This window comes from Scyliorhinus torazame, chromosome 7 (genome assembly GCF_047496885.1).
Source record: "Scyliorhinus torazame isolate Kashiwa2021f chromosome 7, sScyTor2.1, whole genome shotgun sequence".
NCBI lineage: Eukaryota > Metazoa > Chordata > Chondrichthyes > Carcharhiniformes > Scyliorhinidae > Scyliorhinus > Scyliorhinus torazame.
Window position 1 is genome coordinate 183,989,801 of NC_092713.1, and position 18,593 is coordinate 184,008,393.

Below are 18,593 nucleotides of genomic sequence, written 5' to 3' on the forward strand. Positions count from 1 at the left end.
TCTGATTAATGAGATTAGCTCGTGCACCTGTATCCAATTTCATCTGTTTGTTGGTTCCATTAATTATTAAAGGAATCGTCCAATCATCATTATCTTGAACAATGGAAATTTGTGCTGACATTTCCGAATTTAAAGTTTTCTGTTTTGCTTTGTCTCCACTTTCCACTGTTTCGACAAAGAAAGAATCTTCTAGGTCAAATACATCTTCCACAGTGTCAGGTTTGAACGCTTGTTCTTACCTTGTTCGCTGTACTGAGTTTTTTAAACTGCTGCAAATTTGTTCCCGATCTGCACTGATTAGTGGCATAGTGGTTTAATTTAAGACACTTCGCACAGGTTTTTCCAAATGCAGGGTATTTTTTTATCTGGTGGGCATTGCCACACCGTTTACACGTCATGACGCTCGTGATGTCATGCGTAAAATGGCTGGCGTCTAGAGCATGTTTCTTTTTTAGGTACGCCACAGCATTAATAGCGTCGGCCACATTGTTAGTTTTCACGCCACTTTCTCCGAACAACATTTCAGAAAACTGATTCCTGGCAAGTTCGCTTGCTCCACACATACTGATTGTGTCTTCTAATGTCAAATCAGACTGTCGCAATAACCTTTCCCGCAGTTTGTCACTTTTTACTCCGTAGACTATCTGATCTCACAGAAGTGAGTCCAGGAGCATCCAAAAATTACATGTCTGCGCTTTAAGTCTCAGAATCGTTATGGAGCAGTCAGGCGTTTCACCTGCTTTTTGCACTCTTTGCATAAATGCATACTGTTCAAACGTTTTGTTTTGCTGCAACTGGCAGTGCTTGTCAAACTTTTCAATTACTTTATTGTACTTCTTTTTATCTGCCTCATCCTCAAATTGGAATGAGTTGAAAATTGAGAGAGCTTGTGACCTAGCCACTGTTATACTGTTAGAAACAGGGCTATTTTGGGCTGGTTGCTGGCCACGTCTAGGTCTAGGGCAGAGAAATATAATTCAAACTGCTGCTTGAAATGGCGCCAATTAACATCTACTTTACCTGAAGTACGAAATTGCCGTGGAGTTTGCAAACCTTCCAAGTTTACTGGTAAGTTCTTGGACGTCGTCGATGCAGTCAGAGTATGGTCGGATTTTTTCAAGTTTTGTTGCACGTAGATTTTTTTCAAACTTCTCTTCCTTGCTGAACCTTTCTATCTTAGCAAGCAGACCTGGTACCTTAATACTTCCACTCCTGGTATCATGTGATGTTCTTTGCTTTATGGGTGAGGATGGCTTCAAAATGTAGTGTCTCACAAAGAGCATCAAGCTATGTTTGTAACAAAGCTAATTTATTAATACTACAATTAAATAGATTTGATTTGCTAACTAAGATTTACAAGACTACAGTTAAACTAAACTATCATTCTATCTACAGAGCTCCTGAAAACATGATTACTCTCTAACCCGCCTAATCACCAACTCCTCGAATCAAGGGTATCATGTGATCCACGTGTATGCTCTTTATCACCCTCTGGTGGTTGGATGCATTCACATTAAATTGTTAACCCTTCATTTGCCATACAATATACACATTGTCACACTGCATGCTCGTTTTCGGTGACTAGTGTACAAGGACACCCAGGTCCCTTTGTACGTCAACATTCTCCAAACTATCACCATTTAAATAATACTCTGACATTCTGTTTTTCACACTGAAGTGGATAACTTCACAATTCTTCATGTTATACTGTTATTTGCAATACATTTGCCCTCTCACTCAACTTGTCCACATCAACTTGGAAGTCTTTTAACATCCTCCTCACCACTGACATTCCCACTACGTTTTGTGTCGTCAACAAACTTGGAAATTTTACTTTTGGTTATTGTGAATAGTTGTGGCCAAGCAATGGCCCTGCAGTACCCCACCAGTTACCACCTAACACTTAGATAAAGAATCATTTATTCCTACCCTCTGTTTCCTGTCTGCTATTCAATTCTCAACCATGCCAATATATTACCTGCAATCCCATGTGCTTTAAATTTGCACATTAACCTTCTATGTGAGACTTTAGCAAAAATATTCTGAAAATACAAATACACCACGTCCACTGATTTTCACTTATCTATTCTACTAGTTACACCCCCAAAAAAACTCCAGTGGATTTGTCAAACATGATTTCCCTTTCATAAATTGATGTTGACTTTGATATTTTCTAAGTATCCTGTTATTGCATCCTTTATAATAGACTCGAACATTTTCCCTACTACTGATGTTAGGCTAGACAGTCTGTAATTCCCAGTTTTCTCCTTCGCTCCTTTTTTAAATAGCAGGGTTACATTTCCCACCCTCCAATTTGTTGGAACTGTTCCAAAATGTACAGAATTTTCAAAGATGACAACAGGCCACATATACTATTTTCATGGCTTCCTCCATTAATAGCCTTAGATGTAGATTACCAGGGCCTGGGGATTTAGCAGCTTTGTTGCTCAACATAAAGTGACCAGACATCTTGGTTTTGCAGGGACAGTCCCAGTTGTTCATTAAATGTCCTGGTGTCCTAAAGTTTTTCTACATTTTTAAATGACACATTTTTGAGCTTTCCCCATGTAATCTCCAGGAGCAGAAATAAATTTTGGTTTGCACTGTGTACTGCACTGGCATTTTATTTGACGCCTTGTGTCCTACAGTGAGCACAGTTTGCGAAATTCTGTGTCCTACAGTCAGCACAGTGTGTGACATTCTGTGTCCTACAGTCAGCACAGTTTGTGACATTCTGTGATCTACAGTCAGCACAGTGTGTGACATCCTGTGTTCTGCAGTCAGCGCAGTTTGCGACAGTCTGTGTCCTACAGTCAGCACAGTTTATGACATTCTGTGCCCTACAGTCAGCACAGTCTGTGAAATTCTGTCTCCTACAGTCAGCACAGTTTGTGACATTCTGTGTTCTACAGTGAGCACAGTTTGTGACAGCACAGTTTGTGACATTGTGTCCTACAGTGAGCACAGATTGCGACATTCTGTGTTCTACAGTCACATACTGTGTCCTACAGGCAGCAGTTTGTGACATTGTGTCCTACAGTCAGCACAGTTTGTGTCATTCTGTGTCCTACAGTCAGCACAGTTTGTGACATTCTGTATCCTGCAGTGAGCACAGTTTGTGACATTGTATCATACAATGAGCCCAGTTTGTGACATTCTGTATCCTGCAGTGAGCACAGTTTGTGACATTCTGTCCTACAGCCAGCACAGTTTGCGACATTCTGTATTCTACAGTAAGCACAGTTTGCGACATTCTGTGTTCTACAGTAAGCACAGTTTGTGATATTATGTCCTACAGTCAGCACAGTTTGTGACATTCTGTGCCCAACAGTCAGCAAAGTTTGTGAAATTCTGTGTTCTACAGTCAGCACAGTTTGTGACATTGTGTCCTACAGTAAGCACAGTTTGCGACATTCTGTGTCCTACAGTCAGCACCATTTGTGACATACTGTCTCCTACAGTCAGCACAGTTTGTGACATTCTGTGTTCTACAGTCAGCACAGTTTGTGACAGCACAGTTCGTGACATTGTGTCCTACAGTCAGCACAGATTGTGACATTGTGTCCTACAGTCAGCACCATTTGTGACATACTGTGTCCTACAGGCAGCACAGTTTGTGACATTCTGTGATCTACAATCAGCACAGTGTGTCATATCCTGTGTTCTGCAGTCAGCGCAGTTTGCGACAGTCTGTGTCCTACAGTCAGCACAGTTTGTGACATTCTGTGCCCTACAGTCAGCACAGTTTGCGACATTGTGTCATACAGTGAGCCCAGTTTGTGACATTCTGTATCCTGCAGTGAGCACAGTTTGTGACATTCTGTCCTACAGCCAGCACAGTTTGCGACATTCTGTGTTCTACAGTAAGCACAGTTTGCGACATTCTGTATCCTACAGTTAGCACAGTTTGTGACATTCTCTGTCCTACAGTCAGCACAGATTGTGACATTGTGCCTTACAGTCAGCACAGTGTGTGACATTCTGTGTCCTACAGTCAGAACAGTTTGTGACATTCTGTGATCTACAATCAGCACAGTGTGTGATATCCTGTGTTCCGACAGTCCGCACAGTTTGTGATGGTAAGTCCTACAGTCGGCACAGTTTGTGATGGTGAGTCCTACAGTTGGCATATTCTCCTGTTTTGCAACATGACATATCCAATGAAGGCATGGAATACACTTCCAGATGAGGTGAGAGGAAAATCGGCAGCATGATGGTTGGAATCGCGTTCCTGAATTGCTTGCATCCACAAACGGTGGTTTACTTGGAACTTCTGAGGGAATCGATTTTGAAAATAAGGAAGGAGACTTATTTATGGCCATTTCACTTGTTTCAGGTAGGACAATGATGAAAGTGGAGAAGGGGTTGCAACTGAGGATCTGCAAAGAGTAACCTCTTTGACTTGTGAAGAAGCATTCCCTCAGGTTGTCCCCATTTTGACTTTTGAAAATCTAGTCACTGGAGGGGCACCAATATCCTGGGTGGGAGGTTCGTAAGAGCTCTTCGGGAGGGTTTAAACTAGTTTGGCAGGGGGATGGGAACCAGAGCTATGGACAAGAGGATAGGGTAGCTGTTGAACAGGCAGAAATAGTGTGAAGCGACTCTGTGGGGAAGGATATGTTATACGTTTAGCTGCTGTTGTATAGAGTCAACGGTTCTGCTCCTTTTCCACAAACACCTTTAATTTACTTCAACAGACTCTGCACAAAACTCTGCTATCACATCACCTGACACAAAGACCACCTGAAGCTCCTTTACATATCAGTGTCAATTATTGGATACTTAGCATAAATGAGACAACTAATTGGAATGTCCCTTAACCGATTACTTAACAGTCTCCCCGTCCATGGAGAAAAACATAATTAAGTGAAAACAAAATTACAAGAAACTCAAAAACACACACGCAATTTCCTCCCTTTTTGGAAAAAAAAGTCACAGAAACAGGCGCCCTTCATTAACAATATCCAAAAGTTTCTGTGAGCTAGCCCCTCTTTTTGTAAAACAGTCTGATAATTGATAGCTACTGTCAACCCATTTAATTTGTGCTATTTCCCCTTTGTCCAACAACTGCTTCAAAATTGCGATGTCTATCCTTAACACTTTTTGTAGAGTGCACATTTTCCCACAGGGATTTATTGTCAATGTGACATTCAATAGGTATATTACCCAAATTCCCTGATCCCAAAATTTCTGCCAATATCTGAGATATATAAAAGGCCATATCCACTGTCTCTACAAGGATTAACGTCTCAGCAGCCAAAGTACTTTTGACCACTCTCCTTATTTTCTTTGTTTCCCACACAAGAGGGCAACATTTACCATTGTTCCCCAAAAGGAAACTTATAAAACCTCCTGCGCTTGAAATCCCATCACATAAATTTGGATAGGACGCATCACTATAAACTATGAGTTTCAAGTGCCTACGTTCACCTAAAACCGGGAACCTCAAAACACACTCCTGCATTTTTAGTTTGACCAACGATTTATTTGCTCTTATTATGTCTTCCACTTTGGGATCATTCATTTTTGTACTCAACTCTAAGACATCAAAACTCACGTCCGGTCTAGTCTGTCTACCTACCCAATTCAGTTGCCCAATTAAACTTCGCAGTTGCTCTTTTTCCATGTTTGAAACCATTGCGTCTTTTTGTGAAACTCGGCCACGACTAATTGCTATTGGGCTGATGCTTTCCAAATAAGATTGCTGACGTAAAGTTGCCCCGAACTTAGTCTGTCCGATTTCCAGTCCAATATATTTAAATGCACCAGAAGCCTGACTTCCAACCCTGAATTCTTTCCTCAAACCAGAGATTACAATTGCTTCGAAATCACTAGTCCCACCTCACAAAAAATCATCGACATGCATCATAAAGATGCCAGAAAGATTTCCTTTATAGTGCCAGTAAAACATTGCCGGATGAGTTTTCAACTGGCAACAGCCTAACTTTAACAAAACTGACCTTACCGAAAAATACCAGACGCATCATTTAATCCATCTACACATTTGTTCAACTTCCAGAGTACCCCTTCTGTGTTAGCTGCCTCTTTAGGAGGACGGCGAAAAATGTCTCTCTGGAGCTGATGGCCCTGCAAGAAGGCAGCTTTTATATCTATAGATTTGCATTCCCATGCCTTTGTGGCTAATAGAGCCAAGAAGATCTTTAAAATAACCTTTCCTGCCATAGGTGGATCTACCTTAAATCCTGATCTTTTAAGTTTTCTTCAAATCCCCTCGCCGCAAGCCTGGCCTGTGCCTTTTCAGTTCCATCCGGAAGAACCTTTTCTGTGCAAATCCATCTGTGGGATAGAGCTTTTTGTCCCCTATCCGGTACTTCCGTGTATACCCCAAATTCACTCCAACTATGCAGTTCTTGCTGTTTGGCATCTTTGATAACTTTTTCATCTAACTTATTGGAAGCCACTAAAATCTCACATGCATGTGGGCTTCTACTCCTATTAGTATTTGTAGTCTTACTCATATTCCGAGACCTTGATAAACTACGTTCCCTCTCCCGCCTGGTATCTCGGTCTGTACTGCTATTGGTTGATCTTTCCCTTCTGCTGTGGGATGTCCTTTCAATAGTTCTCGACCTTTTCCTGTGGACCTGTTCACTATCCGATGTACTATCTGAACTGGCACTGCTTTTCTGTGCCCTCCATTTTTGAACTTTGTGTTCCCAATCCATTGTCTTGACTCCCTCCCCTGAATGCTGTACATACAACCAATGTTTATACTTTCCATTGGGCTCCCCTGCTCTACTAATAACAGTTGCATCCTGCCATTGACTAGACCCTTTAGGCAAGTATGTCACTTTTGTACCAACTTTTGGCAGTTGTCCTTTTGGAAAAATAGTCTGTTCTAAATCATCAGAAGTGTTGTGTTCCTCTACAGAAACCCTGTCTATATCAGTTAACTGGTCCTCATAGTTCTGTAACAGGTGTGTACCAGATGACCCTGGTTCCTCGTCATGTCTGTCTGTTCTGTCTAAATTTGAAAATTTATAATCTATACCCATTATCTTTGATGAATGTACCCTAACAGTATGATTGCCATGTTGCAAAATAATTGTTTTGCAATCTATGCCTATGATCTTCCCTGGGCCTTTCTATTCATTAAAATTGTCTCTCTTATAGTATACTATGTCTCCTTATTGAAAAAAGGTATTTGATGGCTGTACATTATGCCTCAAAGCTCTGCGAATTCTTTCAGAGACTTCTGCTTCCAAAAAAGCTTTTGTACTGCTATGTAATGCATTTAAATGCTCAGCAAAGGCAGAGCTCATTATAGTCCCTTCCCAAGCTGGAGGCTGGTCATCCAAAATGGACAGAATTTTAGGATTTTTACCAAACACTAATTGATAGGGACTATAGCCCCCAACCATCTGCAATGAATTCTTTGCATGTACCGCCCATGCTAAATCTGAATTTAGCTTGCAGTTTGGTCTATCTGCCAAAATATTCCGGAGCATGTCATCTATTACTGCACGGTTTCTTTCACACACACCATTACTAAATGGGCTTTCTGCAGCCGTATTCAGAACTCTGATATTCACTTTTTCACACATATCCCTAAACTCATCATGAGCAAATTCTCCCCCATTGTCTGTAAGGAATTTTGCCAGTAGGCCCATTCCTGTCCCCATCCATTTTTCCACGATTTGATCCAGAATTACTCTCTTTTCTTTACTTCATACAATCGTTGATTGACTAAATCTGGTTGCTAAATCTACTAAATGCAAAATAAATATATTATTGGCTTTATCCCAGATCTTAAGGTCCATGGCCACAATGTCGTTAAAATCCTTGGTCAAAGGTAGGGTTACTATCGGTTGTGCTGGTGTCCTTCTGTACTTCCTACAAACTTCACAGCGATCACTAACCTGTTCTATTAGCTTAGTATAGTCTTCATCCCTTACCCCTGCATCCTTTAATAATTTTTTTAGCCCTTGAGGAGACGGATGCACAAATTGCCTATGCAGTTTTAATACAACAAGCTTTTTATCAACTAAAGTCCCATTTTCAAGTGCCATTAACACATCCTTAACAACTGTACTTGAAATATTATTTATCAGTAATGGAATACAATAGTGTCCCGACTGTGTAAATTGTAAGTCCACCGTCTTTCCAAAAGCTATTGCCTTATCCTGTTCCATATCCAGTTTCATGTGTACTTTCTTCATCGACGGTCTGCTCAGAAGCAAAGGTATCTCATTTGATACAACATTCGTGCTAATGAAATGATTCACTCCGGCAATATTGCAAGGAATCACCACTCTTTTCAGAGACTTCAGAGTATTATCATCCCCAAACCTGAAACTTGTGGAACTTTCAAATTCCTTAACCTTGTTACGATTTTCGGCATTCAAGGAGTCCAGGTAACATTTTAACTAGTCAATTCCACACACAGTAGATGTGCAGCCACTGTCCAATACAGCACAATTGAAGGATTCTGCAACCAACACCCTCAATACCGGCGTAAAACTGCTTATTAATAGGACAATACCTTCTTTCTGGTCACTATCTTTTTCCTCTTCTGTCTCTTCCGTATCACGTGTCGCTTCAAACACTCTACTATAACGTGTTCGACAGTTGAAAGCATAATGGTATTGAGAGTCACATCGAAAACATCGATTTATCATGCCCCGTGCATTTCTGGGATTCATCTTCCTATTGTAGGTTCTAACTGGGTTTCTGTCTTCATAATTTCCGGGTCCCGATCTCCTTCTATAATCTTGGAACCTGTTTGTAGCCGTACAGTTTCGCCATCCTGTTAGTAGTGTACCTTCCATATTCTGCTTTATTGCAGGCTGTCCTATTTGGGTCATCAGAGCCATCGGAATCAAATGTTTCCCCAGAAACCTTTTTAAAGCTTCTGTCATCTGATTGAATAAGGTATCCTTATCCGCAAACTGAACTCCTGTCAAAACCAGGAGCCTATCCATGTTGCTCATTCTAGCACAGTCAAGTAATTTAAAGGCCAACACAGACTGTGGAAATTCCAGCTTGTGTTTCTGCAGCCTTTTATATCGTCTGCAAAATTCCATTATATAGTCTTCAATGGAGAAATTCTCTATTTTCCGGAACCTATCAAAATCCGACCATGCTTCATATGCACTTAATAAGTCATCCTTCTTATAAATCGTATCCATATAATGTAATAGAGTCTGCAGACCTTCTTCTGAGTCTAACTCTTCCAATTCCAGCTCAGAAAATACTTTGCTCTGGATTTTATTGTCATAAGGTAGAGAAAGAGCCAATGCCATACCTTGTTTTCTCTTTCCCAAGTCAGTTACCTTAGTCCACATAACTACTGCACTTCTCCATTGGTCGTACGATCCCCTTTCAGAAAATAAGGGGGGGTAGTCATATCCAGCCATCTTTATCCTAGGTTCAGCCATATATCTAACAAAGAGTCAAAGGTTCTGCTTCTTTTCCACAAACACCTTTAATTTACTTCAACAGACTCAGCACAAAACTCTGCTATCACATCACCTGACACAAAGACCACCTGAAGCCCCTTTACATATCCGTGTCAATTATTGGATACTTAACATAAATGAGACAACTAATTAGAATGTCCCTTAACACATTACTTAACAGGATAGACAGTTGTTAGGGCAAAGTTGCACTCAGTGGAATGGGTTAAAGTGTGTCTGTTTCAATGCAAGGAGTGTCAGGAATAAGGGAGATGAACTTAGAGTATGGATCAGCACTTGGAACTACAATGTTGTGGCCATTACGGACACATGGATTTCACAGTGGCAGGAATGGTTGTTAGATGTTCCGGGGTTTAGATGTTTCCAGAAGAATAGGGAGGGAGGTAAAAGAGGAGGGGGAGTGGCACTGTTAATTAGGGAGTGCACCACAGCTGCAGAAAAGGAGGTAGTTGGGGAGGGTTTGTCCACTGAGTCAGTATGGGTGAAAGTCAGAAACAAGAAAGGAGCAGTCACTTTATTGGGAGTTTTCTACAGATCCCCCAATAGTAGCAGCGAGATAGAGGGACAGATTGGGGGGCAGATCTTGGAAAAGTGCAGAAGTAACAGAGTTATTGTCATGGGTGACTTCAACTTCTCTAATATTGACTGGAACCTCCTTAGTGCAAATGGTTTGGATGGAGCAGATTTTGTCAGGTGTGTACAGGAAGGATTCCTGACTCAATATGTAGATAGGCCAACTAGGGGGGTGGCCATATTGGACTTGTTGCTCGGCAACGAATCAGGCCAGGTGTCAGATGTCTCGGTGGGAGAGCATTTCGGTGACAGTAACCACAACTCCTTGACCTTTACCATAGTTATGGAGAGGGATAGGAACAGACACTATGCAAAAGTATTTAATTGGAGGAGGGGAAATTATACTGCTATTAGACAGGAGCTGAGGTGCATAAAGAACAATTGTTCTTGGGAAAATGTACAACAGTAATGTGGGGGTTGTTTAAGGAGCACTTGCTGCGAGTGCTGGTTAGTTTTGTCCCACAGAAGGAATGGTAAGGTGAAGGAGCCTTGGATGACAAGAGTAGTGGAGCTTCTAGTCAAGAGGAAGAAGGAAGCTTACGTAAGGTTGAGGAAGCAAGGATCTGACTCGGCTCTAGATGGTTTCAAGGTAGCCAGGAAGGAACTCAAAAATGGACTGAGGAGAGCTAGAAGGGGGCATGAAAAAGCCCTGGTGGGAAGGATTAGGGAAAACCCCAAGGCGTTCTACACTTATGTGAGAAATAAGAGGCTGAGCAGAGTGAGAGTAGGGCCTATCAGGGATAGTGTCGGGAACTTGTGCCTAGAGTCTGAGGAGATGGGGGATGCCCTAAATGAATATTTTGCTTCAGTATTCACTAGAGAGAGGGACCTTGTTGCTCATGAGAACAGTGTGAACTAGGTTAATAGACTCAAACAGGTTGATATTAAGAAGGAGGGTGTGCTGGAAATTTTGAAAAGCATCAGGATAGACAAGTCCCCTGGGCCTGACGGGATATACCCAAGATTACTACGGGAAGCAAGGGAGGAGATTGCTGCGCCGTTGGTGATGATCTTCGCGTCCTCACTCTCCACTGGAGTAGTACCGGATGATTGGAGGGAGGCGAATGTTGTTCCCCTATTCAAGAAAGGGAATAGGGAAATCCCTGGGAATTACTGTCTGTGGTAAGCGCAAATTGGAAAAGATTCTGAGAGATAGGGTTTATGATTATTTAGAAAAACATAGTTTGATTAAAGATAGTCAGCGTGGCTTTGTGAGGGGCAGGTCGTGCCTCACAAGCCTCATTGAATTCTTTGAGGATGTGACAAGATACGTTGATGAAGGTCGGGCAGTGGATGTGGTGTATATGGATTTCAGTAAGGCATTTGATAAGGTTCCCCATGGTAGGCTCATTCAGAAAGTTAGGGGGCATGGGACGCAGGGAAATTTGGCTGTCTGGATACAGAATTGGCTGGCTGAAAGAAGACAGCGAGTGGTAGTGGATGGAAAGTATTCCGCCAGGAGGTTGGTGACCAGTGGTATCCCGCAAGGATCTGTTCTGGGACCTCTGCTCTTTGTGGTTTTTATAAATTACTTGGATGAGGAAGTGGAAGGGTGGGTTAGTAAGTTTGCCGATGACACAAAGATTGGGGGCGTTGTGGATAGTGTTGAGGGTTGTTGCAGGTTACAACAGGACATTGACAGGATGCAGAGCTGGGCTGAGAAATGGCAGATGGAGTTCAACCTTGATACATGTGAAGTGATTAATTTTGGAAGGTCGAATTTGAATGCTGAATACAGGGTTAAAGGCAGGATTCTTGGAAGTGTGGAGGAACAGAGGGATCTTGGGGTCCACGTACATAGATCCCTCAAAGTTGCCACCCAGGTTGATAGGGTTGTTAAGAAGGCGTATGGTGTGTTGGCTTTCATTAACAGGGGGATTGAGTTTAAGAGCCGTGAGGTTTTGCTGCAGCTTCATAAAACTCTAGTTAGACCACACTTGGAATATTGTGTCCAGTTCTAGTCGCCTCATTATAGGAAGGATGTGGATGCTTTGGAGAGGGTACAGAGGAGACTTCCCAGGATGCTGCCTGAACTGGAGGGCATGTCTTATGAAGAAAGATTGAGGGAGCTAGGGCTTTTCTCACTGGAGCGAAGAAGGCAGAGAGGTGACTTGATAGAGGTGTACAAGGTGATGAGAGGTGGGTAGAGTGGATAACCAGAGACTTTTCCCCAGGGTGGAAATGGCTGTCACGAGGGGACATAATTTTAAGGTGATTGGAGGAAGGTATTGTCATAATATGCACTCATGCACATAATGAGATACAGCCAGGCAGTGACAGACACCCAGTACAGCCAATCAACACACAGGACAGAACACAACCAATCACTAGGCAGAACACTAGAGGGTGGTCTCCCACTATAAAACACACGAGGCATCAACACTCTGCCTCTTTCCACTGGTGACAACTGTAGTGACAGTCAGGGTGTATATATCAGTCAGCACCTTCTACACGTGGCTCAGAGCTTGTCTGGTCTAGTTAGTTATAGTAAGCACGCTAGGATTAGTAGAGTGTCAAACCCACAGCGGACTGTGTGCACTGCTTAAGTTCAATAAAGCGTATTGAACTAACCTCACAGTTTGGAGTCTACTTTCAAGTACAACTGCATCCAGTTGCAGTCCGTGTTACCCCAGGGTGAATAACACAACAGGTATAGGGGAGATGTCAGAGGTAGGTTCTTTACACAGAGAGTGATGGGTGTGTGGAATGCACTGCCAGCAGAAGTGGTGAAGTCAGAGTCATTAGGGACATTTAAGCGACTCTTAGACAGGCACATGGACAGCAGTAAATTGAAGGGGTGTAGGTTAGGTTGATCTTACATTAGGATAAATGGTCGGCACAACATCGGGGGCTGAAGGGCCTGTACTGTGCTGTACTGATCTATGTTCTATGTTCATGAAATTCGCTCTGTAACTTTGACTGAAAAGATCGATTTTCTTCAGAGCAGCTCACGTCCATATTTTCATTTCATGTTGACATGTTTTTCAACTCTTGAACTATTTCTTCTGTCACATCTTTCACACGAGTATATGCCTCTACACTGAATATCCTGGTGATTGAGCACAGTTAAGCTTCAGGTTTGGTGCCTAAAGAATTGAGACCAAAATTCACTCAGAAGTTAACACTGTGAGTGCTGTGCAGTGAAACTCAGTTGATTTTTTACTCACTGTGCTTGCTAATTGCAGTATTTCGGTGAGTTGAGAAGCAATCTGATAAGCAACCAGGGCCTTGAGCAGCAGCAAACACTGAACGCATGCTTTGAGAAGTTAATGGAAGGAGTGGAACAGAATTTGCTCATCAAGAACAGAGACAGGTAAGCTGAGCCAATGAATTCAAGTTAAAAGATGATGGTGTCATGTCATAATCAAGGTCCAAATTTTACAGAGGCAAACATAGCTGTCCATCCATCAATACATTGGGCCTGGCTCTCCCCAAGGATTTCTAAGCTCATTTGTGGCGGGTTTTGCAGGAGGTTTCCCGCCAGCCCTGCCGGTGAGTTCCCCATCGCTATCCAATGACACTTAGTCACTTTTTTGGGCGATGTCTTTCGTCGTGGCCTTGCTACGAGGCTGACCTGCCAATAGATGCCCTGCCTTCTCCTCGTACTCATAGATAGCCCCCCTCACTCATCTCAACTGATGCACCGCTTTCCCCGTGGACAATAGGCCAAACCTCGCCAGGAGCCTGGGTCCGGGTCGCCCGCATACCTCCCATCCACCTTCAAAACACCTTCGATCAGTCGGAGTTCTTCACTCTTCTCCCTATCCACCTTGGTCTTAAACAAGATCACCTCCCCCCTCACCACCGTCTTCAGAACCTTCCAAACCACCGAGCTTGAAACTTCCCCCGTGAAATTGAACCCCACACACTCCTCAATCACCTTCCTTAACTTGCCACAGAAGCTCCGATCTGCCAACAACCCCACATCCATCCTCCACCCCGGCTTCTGAGCTGCCCCCTTCCAATACCACATCCATCCAATGCTGAGCATGATCCGGGATCATGATTGCTGAATACTCTGTCCCCTTAACTCTGGCCAACAGCACCTTCCCACCACAAAAAAGTCAATCCTTGAAAACACCTTGTGCATTGGGGAGAAAAACAAATATTCTCTGTCCCTCGGGTGTAAAAATCTCTATGGGTCCACCCCCCCCCCCCCCCCCCCCCCCCCCCCCATCTCCATCATGAGCCCTGCCAACGCCCTCCCCCCCGACTGGGTCACTGAGCGGGGCTGGGACCTGGCCACTCTCGGTTCCAGCACTGTGTTCCAAACCCCCCCCCCCACTATCAACTCATGGGTATCTATATTCGGAATGGTACCCAACGCTCTCTTCATGAACCCTGCATCATCCCAATTGGGGCCATATACGCTTTCCAACGCCACCAACCTCCCCTCCAGCACACCCGTCACTATCATGCACCTGCCCCCCTGATCCACCGCCACCTTCTCCATCTGAAACCTCGCCCCCTACTATTTCCCAATACCTGCAGACCACTAACTGAACTTTTACATTTGGTATGTGGAAGCATAGCTGCTGCAACCGAATCCCAGTTTTTGGTACACAGAGGGAAGAGTGTACGTGTGTGTGGGAGAGGGGAGAGTGTGTGAGAAAAAGAGAGGGGAGATTGCATGTGTGAGAACGAAAGAGAGAGGGAGAGTATGTGTGTGTATGAGAGAGAAAGAAGAAAGTGCATGTGTGAGAGCCAGAGGGGAAAGCGTGTGTGTGTCAGAGAGAGGGGGAGTGTGTATGTGTGTGAGAGAGAGCGAGATGGGGGGGAAAGAGTGCATGTGAGAGAGAGAGGGCAAAGTGTGCCTGTGCGTGAGGGATAATGCATGTGTGTGAGAGAGGGGAAAGTGTGCCTGTGTGTGAGAGAGAGGGGGAGGGTGTGTGTGGGAGGGAAGAGTATGTGTTTGAGTGTGAGAGGGGAGAGTATGTGCCTGTGAGAGAGGGGAGAGTGACTGTGTGAGAGAGGAGAGTTACATCTGTGAGAGAGGGGAGAGTGACTGTATGATGCACCGTCAATTACCACAATACAAGAATGGTGGAACAATCGAGGCTTTATTGAGCAAGGTGTTGTGCCCCCTGTAGCTGGAACCAGAATGGCTTCAGCATCGGAGAGCACACACCTTTATACGCAGCCTGCTGGGCGGAGCCAGCAGGCAGGGATTTACCGTTGTACCCTTAATATACGGGCAGTGCCATAATACATATAATATGCCACTAGTGGTGACTACCACATTCACCCCCTGTTAAAAAAAGAGTCCGGCGGGGGTGGTGGAAAACATTACAAGTTAAGTCTGTCGGGAGCCTTGACCCTCCTCTGCGATCACCTCAGTCCTGGTGGTGATGTGGGCGCCGACCTGGTCACCTGCGACTCCAGGAGCGTGTTGTCCTCGTCTTCGTCACCCCTGAGTGGATCCAGTGGGAGGAAGGATCCTGCTGGGGTGGGGGCTGTGGTGAGGTTCGCTGGAGGGAGGATGCATGGCGCAGGGGAGAATGATGCAACCGGCGGGGGCGGGGGAGGGGGGGGGGAAGTGTCAGGTCAGGGGTCGTAGGTAGGGATCCAGCGGGTGCAGGTTCCGGAGGGAGACTGTGTCCTGGCGCCCGTCGGTGTATAGCCACGTAGGCGTACTGGGGGTTTGCATGTAAGAGGTGGATCTTTTCGACCAAGAGGTCCGACTTATGGGTCCACACATGCTTCCGGAGGAGGACGGGTCCAGGAACTGTCAGCCATGTTGAGAGCGAGACCCCGGAGGTGGACTTCCTAGGGAAGGCAAACACACATTCATGAGGGGTCTCGTTAGTCGCGGTGCATAGGAGCGATCGGATGGAGTGGAGCGCGTCAGGGAGGACCTCCTGCCAGCGGGAGACCGGGAGATTTTTAGACCAGCAGGACGGCCTTCCAGACCGTCCCGTTCTCCCTCTCCACCTGCCCGTTTCACAGGGGGTTGTAGCTGGTCGCCCTGCTCGAGGCGATGCCCTTGCTGAGCAGGAACTGACGCAGCTCATCGCTCATGAAAGAGGATCCTCGATCGCTGTGGATATAGGTGGGGAAACCGAACAGAGTGAAGATGCTGTGCAGGGCTTTGAATACCGTGGCAGAAGTCATTTTGGGGCATGGGATGGCAAAAGGGAACCGGAAGTACTCATCAATCACGTTCAGAAAGTACGTGTTGTGGTCGGTGGAGGGGAGGGGCCCTTTGAAGTCCATGCTGAGGCGTTGAAAGGGGCGGGAGGCCTTCACCAGGTGCTGGCCGGTAGAAGTGCGGCTTGCACTCTGCGCAGACTTTGCAGTCTCTGGTGACGGTCCTGACCTCCTCAATTGATAAAATGGAAGAACCGGGTGACCCCTGGGTGGCAGAGGTCATAGTGGAGAGCCCGGAGTCGGTCCACTTGTGCGCTGGCACATGTACCGCGGGATAGGGCATCAGGGGGCTCGTTGAGCCTACCCGGGCGATACAAGATCTCATAATTATAGGTGGAGAGCTCGATCCTCTACCTCAAGATCTTTCATTTTTGATCTTGCCCCTCTGTGTATTATTAAACATAAAGGCAACCGACCGTTGGTCAGTGAGGAGAGTGAACCTCCTGCCGACCAGGTAATGCCTCCAATGTCGCACAGCTTCCACAATGGCTTGGGCCTCCTTTTCGACAGAGGAATGCCGAATTTCAGAGGCATGGAGGGTGCGGGAAAAGAAGGCCACGGGCCTGCCCGCCTGGTTGAGGGTGGCGGCCAGGGCTTCGTCCGATGCATCGCTGTCCACCTGAAAGGGGAGGGACTCGTCGACCGCCTGCGTCGTGGCCTTGGCGATGTCTGCCTTGATGCGGTTGAAGGCCTGGCGGGCCTCAGCCGCCAGGGGGAAAACTGTGGACTGAATGAGTGGGCGGGCCTTTTCCGCATAATTAGGGACCCACTGGGCGTAATAGGAGAAAACCCGAGGCATCGTTTCAGGGCCTTGGGGCAGTGGGGGAGAGGGAGTTCCAGGAGGGGACGCATGTGGTCGGGGCCGGGCCCATTTTCCACGGGACTCCATTTTCCACGACATAGCCAAGGGTGGCTAAGCGGTTGGTGCGGAACACGCATTTCTCCTTATTGAATGTGAGGTTAAGGTGTTTGGCGGTCTGGAGGAATTTTTGGATGTTTGCGTCGTGGTCCTGCTGATCGTGACTGCAGATGGTGACGTTATCTAGGTACGGGAAGGTGGCCCGCAGTCCATACCGGTCAACCATTCGGTCCATCTATCGCTGGAAGACCGAGACCCCATTAGTCACGCCGAAGGGAACCCTAAGGAAGTGATAGAGGTGACCATCTGCTTCGAACGCAGTGTATTGGCGGTCCTCTGGGCGGATGGGGAGCTGGTGGTAGGCGGACTTCAGGTCCACTGTGGAAAAGACTCGATACTGTGCAATCTGATTGATCATGTGAGATATGCGTGGGAGGGGGTACGCGTCGAGCTGTGGGTACTGATTGATGGTCTGACTGCAGTCAATGACCATCCTGTGCTTCTCCCCAGTCTTCACTACCACCACTTGAGCTCTCCAGGGGCTGTTGCTGGCCTCAATGACCCCTTCCCGCAGAAGCCGCTGGACCTCCGACCTGATGAAGGTCCTGTCCTGGGCGCTGTACCATTTGCTCCTCGTGGCGACGGGTTTGCAATCCGGGGTGAGGTTCGCAAACAGGGAAGGTGGTTCAACCTTAAGGGTCGTGAGGCCGCAGACGGTGAGGGAGGGTAGGGGTCCGCCGAATTTTAAAGTTAGGCTTTGGAGATGGCACTGAAAATCCAGGCCGAGTAACAGGGCAGCGCAGAGGTGGGGGAGGACATAGAGCCGGAAGTTGCTGAACTCTACGCCCTGAACGGTGAGGGTCGCGATGCAGTACCCCCAGATCTCCACGGAATGGGATCCGGAGGCCAGGGAGATTTTCTGGGTGGGGTTTACCGGGATGGAGCAGCACCTTACCGTAGTGGGGTGGATGAAGCTCTCGGTGCTCCCGGAGTCAAAGAGGCAGGTTGTCTCGTGCCCATTGATCTTCACCGTCGTCGTCGCGGCCGCGAGGTTGAGGGGCCGGGACTGATCCAGGGTGATAGAGGCGAGCTGCGACAGATGCTGGGAGGTTCCGGGCTTGTCAGCGGTGGCGGCAGGCGATGAACAGCCAGAGGAGCAGGGGTCCTGAAACGCAGTCCAAAATGGCGCTGAGGATGGTGGCGCCCACGGGCTGCACGTGGCTTGCAAAGGGGAACATGGCGGCGCCCTTGGGTCGCACGTGGGGCCTGGAAACAGTGGCGACCGACCGGGCCTGGCAAACAGCAGTGAAGTGTCCTTTCTTCCCACACCCGTTGCAGGTCGCGCTCCGTGCCAGGCAGCGCTGCCTGGGGCAAAAATAACACTTGGGCCCCACAGAGTTGGCTGGCTGCCGTGCGGCGCAGGCTTGCAGTGAGCTGGAGTCGGCAGCTGGTGGGGCCCACGATGCCCACAAGGGTGCCGCGCGGTCGGGGGCGTAGGACTGAACATTACGGGAGGCCACTTCTAACAAATTAGCGAGCTGCCTAGTTCCCGCAAGATCAAGCGTGGCCCCTTCCAG

General features: G+C 46.3%; 1 protein-coding gene across 1 annotated transcript in view; it reads left to right on the forward strand.

The window, feature by feature from the left end:
- The window catches only part of LOC140427374 (ran-binding protein 17-like), a 1,937,807-nt gene that overhangs the window by 1,912,128 nt on the left and 7,086 nt on the right, over nt 1–18,593 (forward strand). The window contains exon 27 of the mRNA XM_072512921.1: nt 13,196–13,323. Coding sequence (XP_072369022.1) covers nt 13,196–13,323 — 128 coding nt within the window. The remainder of the gene's footprint in view (nt 1–13,195; nt 13,324–18,593) is intronic.